This window comes from Netta rufina (genome assembly GCF_964035555.1).
Source record: "Netta rufina genome assembly, chromosome: 8".
Lineage (NCBI taxonomy): Eukaryota > Metazoa > Chordata > Aves > Anseriformes > Anatidae > Netta > Netta rufina.
Window position 1 is genome coordinate 4,595,122 of NC_140131.1, and position 21,927 is coordinate 4,617,048.

At 40.4% G+C, this 21,927-nt stretch overlaps 1 protein-coding gene across 1 annotated transcript in view; it reads left to right on the forward strand.

The window, feature by feature from the left end:
- The window catches only part of DAB1 (DAB adaptor protein 1), a gene marked incomplete at both ends in the record, with an annotated part of 101,606 nt that overhangs the window by 72,996 nt on the left and 6,683 nt on the right, over nt 1-21,927 (forward strand). Inside the window, 7 exons of the mRNA XM_084291105.1 lie at nt 2,861-2,920; nt 11,473-11,529; nt 14,683-14,745; nt 15,920-16,028; nt 17,267-17,815; nt 18,631-18,758; nt 19,692-19,763. Of these exons, the coding sequence (XP_084147231.1) occupies nt 2,861-2,920; nt 11,473-11,529; nt 14,683-14,745; nt 15,920-16,028; nt 17,267-17,815; nt 18,631-18,758; nt 19,692-19,763 (1,038 nt within the window). The remainder of the gene's footprint in view (nt 1-2,860; nt 2,921-11,472; nt 11,530-14,682; nt 14,746-15,919; nt 16,029-17,266; nt 17,816-18,630; nt 18,759-19,691; nt 19,764-21,927) is intronic.

Sequence of the window (21,927 nt, forward strand, 5' to 3'; positions counted from 1 at the left end):
ATTTGGGATCCCACGGCTCAGATCTTACAGCTCAGATCACCAGAAAAATTGTTTCTCTTACAAGATCTTGATGAACTCAGAACCATCTAGGCTACCAGGCTACTGTTCCCAAATGAAATTGGAAAAGGTCTTCTTGTGTTGGTTGTTGGGTTTTGTTTTTGTTGGCGGTGAGTTTTTTTTTGGTTGGTTGTTTTTGGTACAAATTGTTGCTAGCTTCTATTATTTACTACCAAGTCTTTCCATACCACACTGAAAAATGTGTGTCTCCTCAGTTAGCTCATGCCTTCTCACTACTAAGTTGTGAAAAAGGCTTGAAGTCTTTCTCACCTGGTACTGCTCTGCTTTTTCAGCCAAGAGCTGGTACTCAAAAAGCTCATTTTTCCCCATGGTAGAAGAGATTCCTACCCAACAAGTAACTGAAGGTAGAAGATGCATGTGGAATGTGATAATCCTAATTCTGTTTAATGTAGTAGAGGTCACAACTTTCTTTTTAAGCATTCTCTCTATCAGCCTTCTTGATACATTACCCCAAAGTCTGTGTCTGTTTACTCCTTTTACACTGTCTATGTAAGCTGCTTTAATGCATTAGTTAGAATCATTTAGGTTATAAAAGACCTTCAAGATCACCAAGTCAACCATCACAGATTGATCACTGAGCATGATTTGATCATTGAGCGTGTACCAATCCTCTCAGCGAGTGTCAGATTTCTTGATAGCATTTTTGTCTGTCTGTTGTTTTATGATAGTGAGGTGGGGAGGGGATTTAGCTATGTGGTGTTTTTTTTTATTGTGTATGTAGCAGCACCGCTTTCTGTATAGAAGCATGTTCTCTGCTGCAAGGAGTTGACAACCTAGGAGGGAGGGGTTGAGTTGTGGTGCTCATATTGCTGGTAAAATGCAAGTCCATCAAAATGGTTTGCAACCCATCGCAGAGGCAGAGTTGTCAGCAGCACTGGTGCTGATAGCACTTTGCTGATATCGCCAAAGAAAAACAAGCAGGCAAAATCTCTTGCAGATCCAGGTCTAAGTAGTGATGCAAAGAAATTTGGTGCTGTTTGGCAAGGACATTAGGAAGACAGGTTGGGAAAGAAAATGACTTTCAGAAAAGCTTCTGTGTCCTGTTATTAGAAGCCAGTATCTGCTTTTCTCAAATGTAATTATAAGCTGAAGTAAAAACAGCGGAATCGATAGTGCAGGGAAACAGGCATTCCACAACCAGCAGTGGGCAGCAGTGTGCAAACGGGGATGACTTCTGGGAAAAGCTGGGAGGAGGAAGAGGAAAATGATTGAGGAGGAAGCTTTCCAGGGAGAAAGTAAAAAGACTGTGCTGGTTATAGTTTGTAAATGGGTTATTTCACAGCATTTGTCCTCTTTTAAAGGAAGACTAAACTTTCCAGCGGCTTATGAAATGTAGAGCATTGATGGTTTCTGGTTTTGTATGGTAACTTACTAGTCTGTAAGGAGAGAGTGGTGTTTTGTTTTGTTTTTTTGTTAAATTACTTACTAGTCTCATGTGATAGGTGGTTTAAGTGGAAGAGACCAGTACTCTGAGAAAACCAAGGCAAACAAGTCATTCCTGGGATAGTATTAGAAGAGAAATCTTTTAAAAGTGCCTATAGTAATAAAACATGTTCAGTTTCTTGGAAGGTTCTGCATTTATGCCTCTTGAGTGCTCTTGAAAAGCTTCTTACATGTGCACCACATTAAAGATGTGCACAGTTTTGACATCTAAATATGAACGTGTGAGTGTTAGAACAGTAGAAAGAACTTTAGGTATGTAATACAAAGTAAGAAATGATAGCGCAGTTTAATGAACAAGAACCATTCCTTCAACTTCCTACTCTAGTATCAGAATTTCATATCTGCAATATTATTTCTTCTGTTTACCTTTGAGGTTTCATAAATGTCTGAAATGTAGCCTTCTTAGATTGAATGTCTTTCTTCAATGAAAAAGCAGCACTGGTTTACTTAGAGTGTGCCTGTCTAGAGCCTGTGTTTTTTTACCATTCTTTTTGCCTGTGTCATTTGCAATAGACATTCAGTGCTTTTAGGAAAGAAAAGAAATAAAATCACAAATTACAAATACGTAAAACAGTAGTCCTTAGGCACATTAAGCTGAGTATTACAAAGCAAATGAATTTACACGAGTAAGATATAAATGCCCAAGGTGTAAATTATGACTGTTGATTCAACTAAAGACTTACTCAAAGTTTATTTAATTGTATTATCATCATCTTTATCCATGAGAGAGGCTGTTGACTTCAGCTCCCTGGCTGCGCAAGTGGTTACGCAGCCTCAGACCCTTACTGGCTGCTAACTCCTTAGTACAAATTGCAGAATTGTGACCAAACATTGCTTAGAGCAGCTACAGGGTCCCATCACTGCAGGGATATGTGTTGTGACTTTACTTGACTTAAGTTATTAAATGAATTGGAAGGAAGAAACCTAATGCCATAGGCCAAATATCTCTCTCCTTCAGATCAATTGCTCTGCTCTGGTTCTCTGTTACGGAGGAAGATGACATACTGACCTGATCATGCCTTCCATGGGCACTTCTAACTGCCAAGTAAAATGAAAAACAACCACTTTATTAGGAAAGAGGTCCCACATGCACCTGATTTTCATTCAGCTGAACCTAACCAAGAATGAAAATCTCAATTCTGAGCACTACTGAGCTTTAGGATTTAAAACATTCAGATAGATGTTTTATTTCTTCAGTATCATCTCCATTAACGTTACTGCTTGAATGAAAAGGAAAACATCCTTAAATGACTACCCTGTACTTAAATATCAGTTGCAGATTTCAACTTTTCATCAGACCTTCGGGGGTAATAACCATCGTTTTCATTTGTTCTTGCAGGTTCCTACCAGCCAAAAGAAGGAAGGTGTTTATGATGTGCCAAAAAGTCAACCTGTAAGTGTAAGTATCTTCACTATTTATATGCAGTCAAGAAGGTATGTTTCTTAGCTTCTGTGACTTTCATTATTTTATGCAATGTTTGGTACATTCCATGTGATGTCTATTTTATCAGTGATTTGCTATTGTTGGGTTGGTTCAGGGTAACCAGGGTTGTAATGTCATCTATATCCATCTCATTCATTACTTAGATCTCCTCCTTTCTGTCTTTTCTGATTGATTCTTCTGGAAGTCACAGTTTATAAATGTGGTGTCTGGTTAAGAGCTGACAGTGAGCCTTCTGCATGTTAATACGTGAATCTTTGCTGTCTGGATCAGAAGTGTTATTCTACTACCCAAAGCTACACAGGGATTATCACCCTCTGTTTTTGCTTCATTCACATAGCACACACTGACCGAGCATGGCTGTGTTTTCTCTCCTGTGCACTCATTCAGAGCCATACTTTATATACTGTGCTCCTTACAGCTTGTTTTAGTAGAACAGCAGGGGAAGGAAGGTCTGAACAGACTGGAGGCTGAGTGAAATAGCATTAGGAACAGCTATGTCGGAACGTTTTGTATGACCTCTGCAGTTGCTTTCTGTAGTTATCATGTCTGTACTTCTCAGAAGGCTTCCTTGTGAAAACAACATGCAAGTAGGCAAAGATTTCAAAAGCAGCTTCAAATCATATGTTACAAAACATTGCAGATTTGCATTGGAATTACTCTTCTGTCATTTGAAAAAACTTATATAAAAATTCTGCCTAACATACACCATGGAAAAGCAATTATTTTTCCAATAAAACCAACTTCGATGGTAGCTTAGTGTTACGAGAGCTGTGCAGTTGTAGGGTAGAGATACGTGTAATTGCAATTGGTTTAAACAGCCATAAGAAACTCTGAAAGGAGCTACTACTCCAAGATTGTGTGTGAAAACACCTCGCTCAACAAATTCCTAAGTGGCAGAATCTTTGCTGTAAGTAGTGCATTGCTTTGCTGGTTATTAGAGACTGTAGTCAGCATGGAGAGATTTCCTCCCAGTTTTGCTGTGTTATTTCTGTAGTGCTCAATTTAACAGGTTGAGTATCAATGAAGGCTGGAGACTGAATTCTTTCTGTTCTATGCCTTGCATGGACAGTTGATTTTGTTCAAAAAGAAGGGTAAAATACGCTGTTCTATCCAAATGGCACCATTCCCTTTCTGAGTATGAGCATCTAGAAGTGGTGAAACATTGATCTCCAGAATGTGTAAGGAATGGTAACAAGTGGCTGAGAGGAGAAGTGCAATAACAGATGCCTGAGCAACAAGGCATACATTTGCTGAAGGGTGGGTTATGTTGTTTAACACAAATTTAGGCTATAAGTGAAACAATACCTTGAGGAACTGTCTAATTGTGTTGGTTACACAGAAAATCAGTATTTCCAAGGATTTATGTGAGAATGGAGAAGAATTGAGGCAAGGGTCAGGAATTTCAGTTTGCTGTAAGCATCGGAAAAATGCCTGTGTTCAAGGGAGAGAAAGAAAGGCTCTTCTCACATAAGGATATGGTAAATTGCACAGCTTGGGCTGAGCACAGAGACTGAGATGCCAAATAAAAAAGATAAATGCTGGGGAGGGGTTGGATGGGGTCTGAATTGTGACACTTCTGTGGTTTGCACAAACAAACAAAACTTGCCATAAATATTTCATGATAATCCACTAGGAGGAGGGAGCCATCATCTTGTTGGCTGGGAAAATGTAGTAAGATAACTCACGTTGCATAGCTAATTAAGGTATTTGTGGACCAGGAATAGCTCTAGGTTTTTCACTCATTTCTCATGTAGCTCAGTGTTACAATTTTTCCTCTGCACATTTCCAGTGACTTTTTTTATTATTCCTTCAGTGATGTTTCAAATTTACTCTGGGTATAGTCTGTAATTTAGGTCGTTGCAATATGACTGTGTGTACAGTACACTTGCAATCATGTCTGCAGACACTTTGGTATTAGACTGTCCTGGTAAAGAGCATGGCTGTGAGATGTAAGGCATATGGGACCTACTCTGTAATCATCGAATATACTTAATCTGTCATCTCCATGAAGCTTGTTGCAGACTTAATTTTTTGTTTTTTTTCTTGGTTATACTTAAAGTGATTAGACCTTTTTCTCAAAACAAGTTGTCTACTTTAATTTATAAAGGAAAAAATAAAAAATAAAAAGGAAGAGGGAGAAATGTGTAGCAGAGATTTTGTTTCACCTTTTTATATTAACATGTATTAAAAAAAAGAAAAGCAGCAATCGCTCTTAAAATTAGCAATTTAATATTCCACTGCCCATCTGATTTATGGCTCACCCTTCCACATGTGAGACTCTTTGTCATTGAGACACTTGCCATAATTTTTTTTTCAATTTATAGCTGTCCTTATTATATAAACCTCTAAAATTCAATCTGAGGGCAAATAATCTAGCTCATCTGCCTGGTTTAAACTTAAAAGGACACTTTATCAGGAGATCTTGCTTTCATTAATTTCATAATGGATGAAAGGAGAGAAACTTTTTGCAGCTCCTAATAGGTTTCAGGCACCATGAATTCTCTCCTGTGACAATAAATACAACACTTAATAAAAATGCAACAAGTTTTGCTTGAGTTCAGACTGAATTGCCCACGTTCCCTAGACAGAGATCGATTTTCCATCTTGGGATTGTTTTCCTCTGGTGTGTTCTCAGACAAATTATCCCTAGCCTCAGCACATAAAAGTGAGGGATACTGAGCTAGTCATCTTGGGGCCCTCCACCCTTGTTGCTCAGTAGCCAGAGGAAATAGGTTTCTTCCAGGGGGATTTCCTCCTGTCTATGTCATTCTCTTGTGGCTGTGGAGGGACGTTAAAGGACGTGAAGGAATAACTTGACTTTTAGATAGTTAGACATAGGTGGGATGAGTCCTACCATGCTGTAAAAATTAAGAGCCAGAATCCCTTTCTCAAAGGTTACTTTGCAACTGGGAGGTGTGATTCACGCTGATTCTCAACAAGATGTAGCTTCCTATGAAACCAGGACTGGTTTTGGCAAATGCTGCTTTCTCTGTGTGGGGGGGACCCCACTGTGGCTGAGGGTACAAAGCATCTTCCTGGTGGTGTCAAACAGACGTACGTGACACCGCATACGGGTCAAGATGGCGGATGCACTGACACGATGCCGGGCGGCTGTGGGAGGCCGCTCATCAGAAGGTGTCCAAGGGCTTTGTAGTGTGACTCCTCGTAGTCACCTTGGGATCTCTGATACCAAGTGGTGTAAATATGGTGGAAATAAGACGTAAAGGAATGGGGATCTTAGAACTTGAACATACCATTGAACTCAGGAGTGACAGCTGGTTGGCCAGTCACCTCTGACGCTGGGATGAAAAGATTGCTTACTCGATACAATTTCTATATTTCCCTGCTTCTTTGCTGCTTTCCTTCCCAGAAAATTGTACTCTTCTGGAGATTTCCTCTGTAAGGAGCGCAGCTCAGCTCCAAACATGCTTTCTTTTCATGCTTTCTAGTTTCCTTTCAGTATTGGCATCTCCCTTGCTCTGTATCATCAACTCACTCTTCTTGTATTCATTCCCATTTCTCTTTGTTCCTTCCTTAGATAAATTCTCACATTCCTCATTCACTGAGAGTAGGCATCAAACAGATAAAGAAAGCAAGCTTACCCCAAAGAGCTTGTGTTAAGTGGTACATGCTCCACTTGGAAATTGTAGCTCTGTATGGGAAATTAACTGTTCTAAAAAAGTGAAATGTTTAATGAGCTCTTTTTGTCATAACTTCCCATCGTCTCCCCATTATACATACGCATCGAGTTCTACCTGTCATGGTGTTTTTAGTAATAAGAGTCAGACTGTAAATACCTTTCACTGAGACTGTCAGTCACATCACAATAAAACCTTATCTTCTCATCAAAATGTCTAAACTATCTGCTTACGATTTTATGAAGGCTTTCAAACAACTCATCTTACTGCTATATAAAGATTCAAAGCATTATAGCTGATGCCTCACGGTACAGGCAGTCATTTGGCTGGTGCCATCAACGTGGCACTGTTCACAAACCAGCATGGAATGGGCAGGGAGTAATTGGCTTAGGGTAATTGGCATGGGAGGACCATCAGCCTCCATAGGAGGATACACGCCAGGTCCCTGGTAGCAGGTAAAGCTGTGCTGGACCTGAGCCCACCCAGGTCTAGGAACCACAAGGGCTGCCTGACCCTTCTGCCCCACCTAAGAAGCTGTGTTTGGAAGAGCTCTGTTTTAATTCTGGCTTTAATTCTACAGTGCCATTTGCAGGTCTGATTTTTCAGGTCTCATCTCATAGGAAGCACGCCTGCAGTCATCTGGAAGGCATGGGCAGCCCCAGTCTCCAGCAGCTCATGCAGAAAGTTTGTCCCTGGATTAATGGCATCCCAAAACGTCTGGCAGTAAAGCAGTTCAAGCAGCTCTCCAGATCGCTCTGACCATCCTCCAAAAACTGAATTCTTTCTGTGACAGTTGGTGTGGAGAAAAGCTTAATAACTGTGTCTTTTCCATACGTTTGCATCAGTGGCTTTACAGAAACAGCTTGCAGCTTGGTGACATTCTTCAGCCATTAACTTCAGCCAGTGCTGTCAGCGTTAGGCTTTCAGGATCCACTTTTCTTACAGGAAAAGAAAGAGATTGCACAGACCAGTCTCTGGCCATCTGTGTCTACAAAGCCTTCCATTTCTATTTCCCTTTGCTGAGAGTCTCTTGTGCTCAAATACCCTGCCTCAGTTACATTCAATACAATCCCTTGTATGAGGCTTCACATTGCAATGTGGGGCATGCTTTTTTAACAGGTACAGATAGTTGTGGCAAAGTTTGATAATACATTAGTTATGATAAGGATTTTTTTTTTTAGCAGGAGTTTCTTTGATGATTTGGAGGGCATTTGCTGTTGTTGTAGATAGAAGTGGATATACATACATACCCATGGAGTAGTCATTGCATTAACTGCTCTGATTTTGTGCAGAACTGGGAACATCTCAGTGCTCCTCCTGCAAGTTTTCCTTCTGTTTTAACACCAATAACTCGAGGTGGAAACCTGGCCGAGGCTGCCCCTGAAGCTGAGCCAGCTACAGCAAGCTGTTGGTCCCTGCTTTTCCTGCTCAGACACCTTTCTTCATGCTGAAATGGAATTCAGTGCAGGCTGGCCATTGCCACTGCATCAGCTGAAATGTTTTAATATTCCCCTTTGTTTCTAGTTTAATGTAGAATGGAAAAATATGTTTCATTTTAATATCTTTGCATTGCATCTGCTGCATACAATAAATTGCACCGTGTGGATTTTGGAGAGAATGTGGAGGAGGTGTCCTTGTGGTTGGGACCCTGAACCAGCACCCTCAGTGCTTTGAGACTTCAGTTATCCCAGGTGCTGGGGTGGCTGCAAGCAGCATGGTCTGGTTCCAGGCAGGAGTCACCCTTCTGGACTCTTGATTTATTAGAGCATGTCAGAGAAAACAGGGACCTGAAACGTTTTCCATACTATTTCCTTAAGAGTAAATACCCAAGGTACGCAGGGAATTCAGATTCCCTTCAAATGAGAAGAGAAAATAAGCGAGAACACGTGTGTTTTGATCATATGAAGAGATCCTTAATTTGAAGGAGGCTATCAAGTAGCAGTGAAACAGTTCTTCAGTGTATTGTCCTTAATGAGGAAGGAACTGCACACTTCTTTATCGAGATATCATGATGCTCCATTAATCCAGCAGTACTTTTATGGGAAAACGATGCGTCTGCTGGTTATTTTCAGTGTGCCTCAACCTGCTAGCTGTGGTTTGACTGATTATTGGTTTACTCACAGTTCTGCTGTGCTTCTTCGTTATAGTTCTAATTGTTTTTTTAAGAATGAATTATAGTTAATTAGCAAGCTGCTTGCAGCTCACGGAGCTTGTGGTAATATCAGGATTCCTTTTGTATAAGGTTGTGCAAATAACTGAAGCTTGGCTGAATTAAAATAATGGTTTGAGCCATCAGAAAAAATATTTGACGTAGCCAAAATATTTACATTTTCCACTAAAATAATAAATAAATAAATAGCAGGTTTAATGTTAACCCTTTGACTTGTCATTAAACTTTCCATTCCCCCCAACTTTTCCAGGGGGATTGGGAATGCAGAGAAGCAGCGTGGCTGGATGATCCCTGGGTGAGCCCGCTTTTGTATACGGGGCCAAGTCCTAGGGCTCTTACCCTGACTGCAGGAAAACAAGTATAAATCCCTCTGGTGTCTTAAAAGACTTGAATAGCTAATAGCCAACTCAAAGGTTAATTACTAATTGCTGGTTAATTACTATATTTAGTATCCTACATACTCTTTTTAGCTTGCTGAGATCTGTATCAGAGTGCAAGTTAATTACTGTGTCTACTTTTCATGTTTTTGAGCACCATCTCTGCATAACTCTATGAGATTTCAGAACTGTGTTTCGTGAGACACTGCTTTTGTCATCTCACTTGCAAAAGTACAGCAATAATAAGCAGGTTTTCTCCTGCTGTAAGTTAGTGTTGATCCATTGCCTTTGGTAAAACCAGGCCGAGTACCAGAAGTTGGCTATTCTGGCTCTTATATAGATAAGACTGAACCAAGTAAGGTGCTTCTCACTCTTATGAGACCCATACGCCTCTCTTAGGTTTCTCTTTTCAAATCCAAACTTTCACACTGCTTAGAAAACATTTTTCAGAGTAGTCAGCATTCAGAGGGAATACTGCAGTGGAGGTGGATCATTTTCGGTTCAGGTTTATGAAGGCTGCAGTTTATTTACCTCTTATCAGAGCTTTTTCCCAGCTCTTGGATTATATATTTTTCTTTACTGAACAGTGAAAAGCATCATGAGGAATTTCATTACTGGCTGGAGTGGTTTAAAAAGCTTGCTGCTGCTTTAAGAAGCCAGATTTACATATTTCATGTTTAAAAGATTTACGCTGTGTCTCACATGCCTATATAGAAAGACGGAGCTTTCATTACAGGTTTAACGTCACCAAGATACAAGGATTAATTCTCTTTCCTCCACCTCGGTCTATGCAGCTGGTCGCAAACTACTCATGTTCCTGGCTGACTAAGCTGTAGGGGTGTTCTCACGTTCAAGGAGATGCATTTGTGAATGATTAAAGAAACTTTTACTCTGGCAAAACCCACAGATGGCAATTCTACAGAAAGATCAAGGCCTGGAGCATCTTCCCAGGCTTCTGGTTGCTTAATATCGTGCCCTGAAGGAAGAGGGAGCGGGAGCTTAACTTGAATTGTGGAAGTTAAGCTCTTTGCATTGAAAAGCCCAACCAGAGGAAGGCTCAGAGGCCAAATTCTGCCCTCGGTGGATGCCTTCCAACCTTGCCAGGGTTGCTGGTGAAGGCAGTTCAATGCTCTGGAAGATGCAGGTATTTTGCCTTCAGGAGATGTCCCCTCATGGGTATTTCACCCTCAGGAGGTGTCTCCTCAGCAGTGTGTGACACAGGCCGTGAGCTGAGGGAAGAGGCAGCCCAACACGTCACAGTAATCGGGCACTCGGGTGCACCAGGACACGTCGGGCAAATGTTTTCTGCTAGGTCCTGTGGCACACAGGTGGGAATTTCTGATGGCCCATTCTGATGTGACTGCTGCTCACATGTCCCCTCCATGTGGAGCCGTGGTTGTTTCCCTGCTGGTTCCCCAGAGCCATCGGGGTGGCTGGGGGGTGCAGCGAGGGCACAATCTACTCCCTCAGGAGCTGTGGTGGGAGGGAGGATAAAAGGGGAAACATTCTGGGCTGTTCCTGAGACTTCTTAGCTAGTTTTAAATTTCTGTGAAGCTACTCAGTCATCTAAGGTTCTATTTTCAGTAATTTGCTGTTGTGTTTGTTTCTTAAGAAGTTAAAATCTCTAACACTTCTGTAAGTGTTGTCTGAAATTTAGCATTCTGAGGACACTTGAGTCATTATTGATGTTAAATATGTAGATGGATATAGATACATATGTATGTGTGGGCACATGCACAGTAGACACATACATTTTACACATACATACAAACAGAATTTAAACATCACTTGAATCGACTCATAGTAATTTAAATTTAAAAGTAATTTTAAAAATTGCTACGGAAAGGGAACTTGCATCTTAAATATAGATGCAAAAAAGAGGAAGCTGTGTTTTTCCAGAAGTATGTGCTTTTAGAGCTTTTGTTGTCCAAAACTTTTTCTTTTTTTTCCCTCTGAGTATGTTAAGTCCTTCCTTTCACCAAGCCACTGACATGTTCCAGTAACATAAACAGGATCAGACCTCACTGTGTATGCTTATTGTTGAAATAATAAACATCTGAAAAAGTAAATAGTTATGATGTATGCACCAGAAGACTAGATTTAGCACAGATAAAGTGTATGTTTGCCTGCTTGCCCCCATATCCTAGCAGCATTTAAACTCACCTTTTTGACTGTGATTTCATATCTGTACTCACTGCAAGATTGAAAGGGTTTTCATTTCAACAGTGAAGTCAATAATTATGGAGGTTATCATTTTCATGCTCAGAAATTCATGTCATTTTCATAAATCATTCATTTCATTTCATAAATCATGCTTTACAGCTGGAGAATGGAAACTTATTGCTGGACATTGATGAAAATCTTGTTTCAGTCACTCAGGTAAGGTCGTGGCACTAAAAATGTTTTAAGGAAATATAGATAAAATCAGCTATAGGAATAGTGCAATTTGAAAATGTTCGGCTTGGGATTAACTTCACTAGGACATAGCTCATATCAGATGTGAATAGTTCAAAAAAATATAGTGGGTGCACTCAGTTCTGTAGTGACACCGAAATTATAAAAGTAAAAGATGGTGGCTGAAATCTCATAAGCTGGAAGTGGATAAAACTGTGTGTCAGAGGGGTTGTGTGCATTTACATGGGCTGGGAACTGGGTTGTAGAAGCAAGCTAGACGCAGAATCAGATCTAAACCATTTGAGACTTTAAAATCCCACCTCCAAGTGCTGCTGTTTAAGGTCTCTAGTAAGTAAATTAGCTCCTGTTGCATATAAAGTAGCTATTTGGTGAGACATAATCCCCCTGTAAATATATTCATTTTCCTTGGGGAATATTGTGAACAAGGATTTATCTTATTACAATAAATACCAAAGTCAGCTTTGATATCACTCTGTTCAGCTGCCTGTTTAGAAATCCATCCGCAGAGTTTCTTCCAAGAGCTTTAACAGAATTATTTCTGTGAAGGATTTCCCAAGATCCATCACCTTGGAGCACTTTGGGAAGTATTATTGTTCTATTTCACAGAAGTATTGAGGCAGAGAGATCTGAGTTGCCTCCTTCCGAGTGCATACCATATAATCCTGAATTCAGAAGTATATTCACAATCCATTTTCAGAATTGATACAAAATGCATGGTGTTTTTCCCCAAAAGACCTATAAGTAACGGTCTGTGTAACCACATGTGCCCTGCACTTTCTCACCCATTCTGATCAGCTCTCCTGCTCCCTGACCTGGGGTGGAAACTCTGCAGGAGCTTTTGCTCGTGGCCTCCTCAGAAGGACAGAGGCTATTTCCTAGTGAGTCAGAGAGGAAGGTACTGGGGACAGCTCTGTAGAAAGCTTCCTTGTGCAGCAAAAGAGCAGCTTTAGGACTGCTGCTGAACGAGTGATTTGGAGAGATGAGAAGAAAGTGACCTCTTCTGTGATGCGGTGTCACTTAGCATCTCTTGAATCTGTAAAGCCTACAGGAGGCTTGAAGTGATTTCGGAAGGAACGCTGCTGTTGTCATTATTCCCACTTGTCTGGGCATTTTCACAATGCTTGCCTAGTGTGTGCACACTACAGAAGTGACTTATGGGCCTTTTCTGTTTTTTGCAGAAGTTACTTCCAGCAGTATTTTAGTAATACACTCTAGAATCATTATGCCCTGAAGAAAATGTAGATTTTCTTCGTTTTTCCTCCTTCCATCTCCACACAGATACTTCCAGGGATATATAGGCCCATAAGAGGAAAATATATTGTCATATCACTAAAGCAATGTGATCTATTTAATGCATGGCATGAGGTGAGAAAACATGAAATAATTCATCCCTAGGTACGTTATTAGACGTAAAGTTGCGAATCATCCAAGCTGCTCTACAAATTCCAGGTGAAAGTGATTGTAGCATTGCTTTTGTAGATGGGAATAGAGATTGGATTGCAAAAATGTATAAACCTTTGAAATTACTACCTTCTGAATGATAGTCTAATTTCTTGAAAGATCATTTATAATAGAAAATGGGGAGGAAAAAAGTCTTTGGGTGCTTTTTACCCTTCAGCTGTAAAGCTGTTACAACTGATGAGCCAGCATGGTGGTTAGCGGGAGGGCTAAGTTTCAACTAGGTTTGCAGATCAAGACAGATGAATTTCAAGCCTGTATGTGAAAAGGATGTAAAGTTTGTGTGCCTAAGTTGAGTTGGGATTCAATGAACTGAGTTAAGCTGTGCATTAAATCACATTCATACCAAGATTTCTGCCTTCCCGTGTATATGGGTATGACTGAGTAGAATTCAGGGGAGGTGGAAAACCTGTAAGCAGAAGAAAGGTAGGGGAGAAGTAGTCCTTGGTAAGGAGGGTGGATGGATTTTAGGTTTCCTGTGGAGTTTTGAGGGATCCATGCTTTAGTGGTAGATGGAGAGCAGCACTTAGGGAGAGCCCCCAGCTGGAGGGGACATCATTCCTGGGCGTGTTAATGCTCCTGCTGCCTTCCACCCAGATCTATATGTGGGCATGCACAGACCCTGTGCTTATTCCTCACCTTATGGTTCAGCCATGAGCTGCTTTCTAGTTGTGAAAATTGGCTCTGTAGCTGTCCTTGTAGTGGAAAACCCCATTACCTTAATCAGCAGTGTTTGTTAAAATAATGGCTAGAGGAGGGGTGCTGGAATCAGGCTGTCCTGAAATGGACCCTTGGAAAGCAAAACATCCCTATAGGGGTCCTTCAGATTGTTACATGAACCTTAATTAATATCTCACTCTAAATTAGAGTTAGAATATGAGGTCCTCTATCCCAGCAGCTTGACAGGGTGGTGAGGTAACGGGTACAGGAGAGCAATTTTATTCCAGAGCATGTGAAGGAGGTTTGGTTATGAAGCCACTCAAGGTGCTCCTCATTATCAAAGTGCTTTTTCCCTACTGATCCAGTTGTGTGAGACCTGTATGGGTGACCTAATTTGAGATCAAACTGAAGGATGCCCTTAGAAAACATTTCCAATGTGAGTTAAATGTAGAGTTACAAACTTAAAATAACCCAGTTATATATCCTCCTTCAAGTCCACTTATCCAGGTCACACCTGTCCCATGGGCAAGGGGAAATCAGGCAGCACTTTAAAAGTCCTTCCCTTCTGCACCCTTCTGTCACTTCCACAGTCTGCTACTGGGTTTTAAGACCTTGAATTGGGGATTTAGAAAAGGAGCCAGAGAAAAAGGTCTGGCTATAAATCATGCTTGGTGTTTACTGATGTTAAGGGCAGAGCAATAATGCATCTGGTCCCATTCGGAATAGTTTTTTCACGCTTCATTTTTTAGGGGGAAGAATTCCCCATATGATCATTCTATAGGGTCGGTTGCCACCTATTTAGGTCCAGCAGCAGTATAAAAAACCCCCAGCTTGAGCCCATGTGCTTCCTCTATATGGGACTGGACATTTGAAGCCTACGTGGCTTTTTTATTTATTTATACCGATAGCTGTAACTAGTTAACTTTACAAGTTATTGCTAATTAACTTGTACTTTCTTCTCCTCTAGAGATAAATAGAAATGTTATTTTATCTTTACAGGCTGTTACCCAACTAGAGCTTTTTGGGGACATGTCCACTCCTCCTGATGTAACCTCTCCCCCGGTAAGTAACCAGGGAAACTGAACGGTGTCTTTTTCTGCATCCTATTTTCAGCACATTTATTGAGCACATTTACAATTCAGGTCATTGGCCCTTGCAGTAGGGAGGATTTCAAAGTAGTTCTTATGTTGTGAGAAAATAAAAGTGAAGCAAATTGAATGTGGAATCACTGCTTCTTGAAGAAGTGCAAAAATATCTTCAATTTTTATTTATCTGATATAGGGCTAGGTGTCACATAAAATATAATCTGAACTGCAGATCTCCTTCCCTGGTGTTTATCAGAGCTGCATGCTTCACTGCTCTCTGTCTTGAACTCCCTGTCTCTCCACTGCACTGCAGGAAGATCCAGTTACAGCCTTATATATCACGTCTCCTTGGTTCCACCAAGCACACATCCCAGGACTGCTGTTAAAGGAAGGAAGACAAAAGAGTGGAGAGAGGCAGGGCTGAATGTGTTTTCAGAAGAAAGATTTTTCTCACCGGGCTTTTCTGCATTATAGAATGAAAACAGTTATTTTCCCATTATGTTTTTGAACCATACTTTAGGCTGTAGGGAATATGAATATTCAGAGAAAATTGAGGTGCTGGGAAGTCACCAGCCTCAAATCTCCAAGGTATTTGGGGCCGTGTCTGGGACTAGATATTCAAAGTCCTGTCTCCTCATCCTTAGCTTGCTCAATTACACTGTCTTTCTCCCTTAATGTAGACCTATGGCTCTGGTCCTGTCGGTTAATTGGAAGCAATATTTATTCACCTTTCCATAAATCTTGCAGATATTTCATTTGCCTTTATTTATTTATTATTATTTTTTTACATTAATGCCTAAGTCTGTAACTTATACTGGTTGTCACCTAACACCTAGAAGCACAAGTCTGTATGGTGTAGAGAGAAAAATCACGTCAATATTTCCATGAGATGTAATCCAGGGAAATTTTGTTTTTATTTTTCCCCTGTTACAAAGTCTCTCTCATTTTCTTTTTCTCCTGTCTCTAGCACATTATAACGCTCTTTATTTCTACTGCGTCTCTCCTGCATCTTTCCATTCTTTTTCCTTTCTCTTTTTTTTCCTCTACAAAACTGTGAGCTACAGAGAATGTTTAGCATTCACAGCAAAGTATGTGCTGCAGAAGCTGCAGCTGACATGTCATTGTTGTGTTTTATTCCTGCCTTACTGCAGACTCCTGCTACTCCAGGTGATGCCTTTATCCCATCTTCATCCCAGTCACTTCCTGCTAGTACAGACATGTTTGGTTCTGTACCTTTCAGCACTGCTGCCGTACCCTCAGGTAAGAAATCTACTGGAAATATGGGCTTGACTCAAATTTGGTCATCAGTTCTCAGGTCAGGCTTGCATTTTAGTATTTGTCATTAATTCAGTGCAGTGGAAGTGAGAAGGATTTTGAGGACAGTGCTGCAGGGCAAGGCAAAACAAGTCATTAACAAGCTGAGAATACATTATTTAGAATTTACCAACGTTATTAAAAGCAAAATCCAAAAACTTCAGTGGAAGTTCAACCATAGTTCAGCCATCTGGATAACATACCTTCTAGGTACAGCAGCAAGAGAGAAAAAAGCAGTTAGTTTAGTTTTGGTTTCTTTGCAATTGTAACGAGTTTCCTGTGCTGTCTTCAGTAAATAGAGGATGAAACATGAAGAATTTGATTACATTTCAAAGATATTCCACTTAGTCAAATCCTGGTATTTCCTCTAGACTTTTCTGCATTCCTCAAAGTGCTCAGAATTTAAAAACGATGTAACATTCTGCATGGGCACTCAAGAAATGTGGTTTTGACTGATGATCTCTCCCTGGGACACTCAGAGCACTGCGAGAACAGTGCTCTCAGCTCCACTTAGGAGGAAAAAGAAGGAGGAGTGCCTTGAATCATTCAACAGTGACTTTCTAATTGGTTAACTCCTTGTCTGATGCAGAATCAGATTAGCCACTGCGTCTCAGAAAGGTTATTCAGATGGTGAAGTGTTCAGGGATAATGTTAGATGAAAATCCCTCGCTGCTACCACGAGGTTACAGTGGGTGCAAGATAAAAGGGCACCTGGAAAATCCATCATAGCCACCTATCAAAATATGATGTGTTTCAAAGTTACTGTTCCTTTCGTCACTCATTAATTTAGTCACACGAAGCTCTCTTTCTCTTTTTCTTGGGGCTCTCCTGAGCCCCAAAGAAGGGAGCTGCCAAGTCACTGCTGATGAAGTCCTTCCACATAGGTATTCACAGACACATGGGGTAGTCTCTCAGGAAGAAGAAAAGAACATTCTGTTCAGAGAAAGATACTGCCAATATGCACCAACCCCTGTTTTTGTATACAAGTATTTGTTTAGTAATATGAATTCAACCACATCTTTCTTTTTCTTTTTCTTTTCTTTTTTTTTTTTTTTTTTTTTTTTTTAAGTGTGCTGAAGCTCTGGGACCACTAATGTAGCTGTATTTCTGATTTACTCTGTAGTTTTTTCTGTGTGCTCTTGACATTATCATATTTTTTTTCCTGCTTTCTTTATTCTTTGAAGGTTATGTTGCCATGGGAGCTGTTCTGCCCTCGTTCTGGGGACAGCAACCACTTGTTCAACAGCAGTTGGCCATGGGTGCTCAGCCTCCAGTTGCTCAGGTGATGCAGGGAGGACAGCCGATAGCGTGGGGCCAACCCGGTATTTTTCCTCCTACTCAGCAACCGTGGCCATCTGTAGCTGGTCAGTTCCAACCAACTGCCTTCATGCCAACACAAACTGTTTTGCCTTTACAAGCAGCCATGTTTCAAGGTACCATTGCTCCTATAGCTACTGTTCCACCCACAAGTGATTCCAACAGATCAAGTCCACAGACAGACAGGCCCAGACAGAAAATGGGAAAAGAAATGTTTAAAGATTTCCAGATGGCTCAGCCTCCACCAGTGCCATCAAGAAAACCAGATCAGCCTTCCCTCAGTTGTACCTCAGAGGCCTTCTCAAGTTACTTTAACAAAGTTGGGATGGCACAGGAAGCAGATGATTGTGATGACTTTGACATCTCTCAATTAAATTTGACTCCTGTGACTTCCACGACACCATCAACAAACTCACGTAAGTACTCATATCCTTTCTACCATAACTTCCCTCAAATGTGGCTGCTCCTTAAAGCGTTTTACCTTTCATACAGTAAATTGCAACACAAATATGGACTGAGAACCTTTATGCATGGTCTGGCTTATTAAAAGTGTTCCAGCCATAAAGAAAAGTGCTACAGAGATCGTTGAAATCAACAGCCCCAATAGTTCCAGTCTGAAATTTAATTGTTTATATGACAGTAATATATGTTCTGTGCTAGGGACATGCAAACTGGTTGGAAAATGCCTATAACATTCAACCTTACAAATGGTTTCTCATATGTCCCATTCAAGCCGTACTTGGTACAAATTAGGAGATGGGTATTTATTCTAATAGCTTGATGTACTGAACATGCAGAGAAATTCATTAAACAGCTGTAAAATAAGCTTATTCTGTTCATAGCATGAAGATGGGGGATTTTGCAGATTTCTGAAAAGGAATTCATGAGGCAGATTTACCAGAGGCTACTCAGAGACGTTATGTTTTGCTTACCTGCCATAGGGCAGGCAACTCATGCATTCTTAATGTAATGTTGTGATGTCTCCCTGGTTCCTAAAGACATAAGCCAGATGCAGCCAAACTTAGTTTGGAAATCGCTGAATGAAATCAAACTTGCAGAATGGATAATGACTTCTGTTTACATTTACCTCTTACAGCTTTTTGCTGAAAATAGTTTTCAGGGGTAATGTAAGTTGAGGGCTCTAAAGCATGAGCAAATTTTGTGCTGCTGTGTCCCTCTGAACTAATTAACAGATATCTATTCTATGGCTGTTACCTTAATCTTTGTTTAGCTCCAACCCCTGCACCCAGACAGAGTTCTCCATCAAAATCATCAGCATCTCATACCAGCGACCCTGCTGCAGATGACCTCTTTGAAGAGGGATTTGAAAGCCCAAGCAAAAGTGAGGAGCAGGAGGCTGTGAGTAGCAACAAGGCTTCTAAATACTGATCACACTTCTTAGCTAGAAAAGAGAGAGAAGTTACTTAAATGTTGTTTGGTAGTCTCAGAAATAACTATTCTAATAGGACAGGGTGGAATTTAAAGGGGAGCTGCAGACGGGACTCCCTTACAGGTTTGATTTTGATAGCTGACAACATCAGCATGGTGTTTATGCTGATACAGCCTAATACTGCATGTGAGGAACCAAACTCAGAATTCATATGTAAAGCTGTATATGTTATCTGTGTGCAATGCCCTTTTTAGCATACCAGCATTCACTTACAGATGGTAAGGGAGTCCCAGGTAGAATGACGTACATGCTGAGGATGCAGAAAGAGATATGAGAGGTTGTGTGTTAAAAGATGATGGTTGACGTTGTCTTGCACCTTCTGGCATCCCAGTTGCTTGCCTCGTTGCATTCCTCAATGTTCTGGCCCTTGCTATTTCTTTGCCTTAGTCTCAGTGAACCAAAGCAAGAAATGGTATCAAAAAGAGATGACTTTAAATCACAAGGTATCTTAGGCAGGTAAGAGCCTAAGTGAACCAAAGGCAAGGAGTCTGTACAAATACGGACCCAAAGGTACAAAATGACACAAGCTTGAACTCTTTCTGATTCATGTAGATTCACTGCTTTTCAGAGCCCTTTGCAGTTCTGGTTTATCTAATCCAGTACCTTTGAAGTCTGTGGCATCTCCTGCATGGACTCCAACAGGTACTGGTGTAGTCCTCTCCTGCCTGCATCAGCTACATAAAAACATTATGGCTTTTGAGAACGTATCAATGGTGAGGTCTCACTTTCTAGTTTTCATGAGATAGGATGTACTTGTTATGCCCACAGCATGAAAATAACCTCGTGTTGACTTTTCACTTTCTATTGTTGAGAAAAAAAGGTGTTATGTTCTTGTATTCTAGCCTGATGGGTCTCAGGCCTCATCCAACAGTGATCCATTTGGTGAGCCAACTGGTGATACTATAAGTCCACAGGTCGGTAGCTAGATAGCGCAGGTTGGGGTAGGTATCTGTCCTTTTTTTCTCTACACCCTGAGGTGCTCACTTGTTCTTCCACCAGTGCCTACCATTGCTTTCATGGATGCATGGTTTGCTTTTCCTTTTCATCTCTTCCTTTTTTCCTCTCCATTATCCACGGTGTATTCCTCATGCTCAGTGGTTTGCATGGCTTTTGCCATTCACTAAGTGTTGCAACTTATGCAAATATGTGTTTCAGCTGCCTGCATGCTTTAAAGAAATGTAGACTTATTTTACTTTGTGTTCAAATTCTAAGGGGAAATAGGAAATTTGAGCCATTACTAACAGTATATTATGCAGAACATTTTTTTTTATTAAACCCAGTCTGGCCTTTAGGCAGATGTAACATATTAAGTGGAATAAGACATCTTACCCATAGACATAACAAACATTAAGTTAAATTATGTAATGATACGTGAACACCTCTACTCTAAATCAACGTGTAAATCAGCAGAAGAAACAAATGTATTATCTGCATGTAAAAATTATTGAAATGGATTTGTATATTTTTATCTCCAACTGCAAATTAAAAACATCTGAAAGTTATGATCATTCATATTACCATTGGCATACTGATAGTTTCAAAATTACTCATCAAACGTAAGTCATTTAAACCCAGACAGAAGGGAAAGATGATCTTTTCATCTTCTGTGTTACAAAACACATTGAAAATGTGGTTGTTTATGAAGGTTTTGTGATTTGCTTCAATACAGTATATAAGTTCTACCAAAGAAACCATAAAGCTACAAATTTTTATGTCTGCTGAGCATTGTTATTCCATCCAAATACACTCTAGTGTTACTATTTGAAGGATACGTTTCATTATCTTCTCCCTGTCTGCCATTCATGGTTTGTATTACTCAAATACATGATCTGGTGCTGCTTCTGTGCTTCAGCACAGAGCTCCTGGAAGAAATCCATAACAATGGCAGAACCCTTTTTATTTTTGTACAGAAATCACACTGTGTTTACCAGTGACTTATCTGCCCTGAGCCTAGGCAATCTGGTTCCAACTCAAAATTAATAGTTTCATTAGGAGTCACTTTACTTTGTGCACTAAATATGGTTAAGAAAAAAGATCTTATGATAACTTAGCTTTGATCTACTTGGGGGTAATAAGATTATCTCTTAATAAGATACAGTGCCAAGAGAAGGCATCTCCCCCTTACTCAACTCAGCTCTAAGGGGCTGAAGCAAACATAGCATTAAGCCTTGTGTCTCCTTGAGTCTAAAAATGACAGTATCTGGATATAGTCAAGCTAGGCTGACTCTATCCATTGGTTATAGTACTCCATCGAGAACTGCTTCTTGCAGATTGATGATGCCACACAGCAATCTGGCTTTGCCAGATCTGACCCCAGCCAGTACTGACGAAGCCAGCTATTCCAGCTTCAGAGCGTTTCAGGATTTCCTTCTTAGATCAAGAAAAAGGATATGACCTTTATCGGAATCCTACACTCTGCAAACCTACGTGCATTTTTTTATTATGGTTTATCATAGTTGGGATATTTCTGAAATTCATCACAGGGAGAATAATGATAAAATCTCTTTCTAATTTTCTGACTGTCACAAAGATAGTTAGCATCATTTGTAAGCTAGCACCAAGCACATTTGCCTATCAGGAGTTCTGGGAATAGCTTGTAACAGTGATTGAAGTCTGTTGATGCATACTACAGTGTAAGACAGTCAAGTGTGGGACATCTTTTGTTCTGTTTTTATATAACGCTTACTAAACTACTTTCTTCTACCTGTCAGGGGTCTCTGGGTGCTACAAGAACAATATTTTGCTGGTGACTCCATAGGGTGTTTTTTTCCTGTGTTTTCTGTTAATGTTTTTACAATCTTGCATCTATACAATTTATATATATATATATATATATATATATATATATATATATTTCTCAGAAATATACTCTGGGAAGTGTTAAATAATGCCATTGACTATGATATTATAGTAATTCCTAAGAGCAGTGGGCAGGAAGCGGAACAAAAAGAAGCATCTCTCCAGTGAATACACTGGAGATACACGAGCATCATTGTGCCTCAGTGCAGTGCCATCCAGCAGTCTGAGGGAAATGCACTTGCTAAAGCCAGCCCATCTAATTCTGCAGCCTGGTATCAT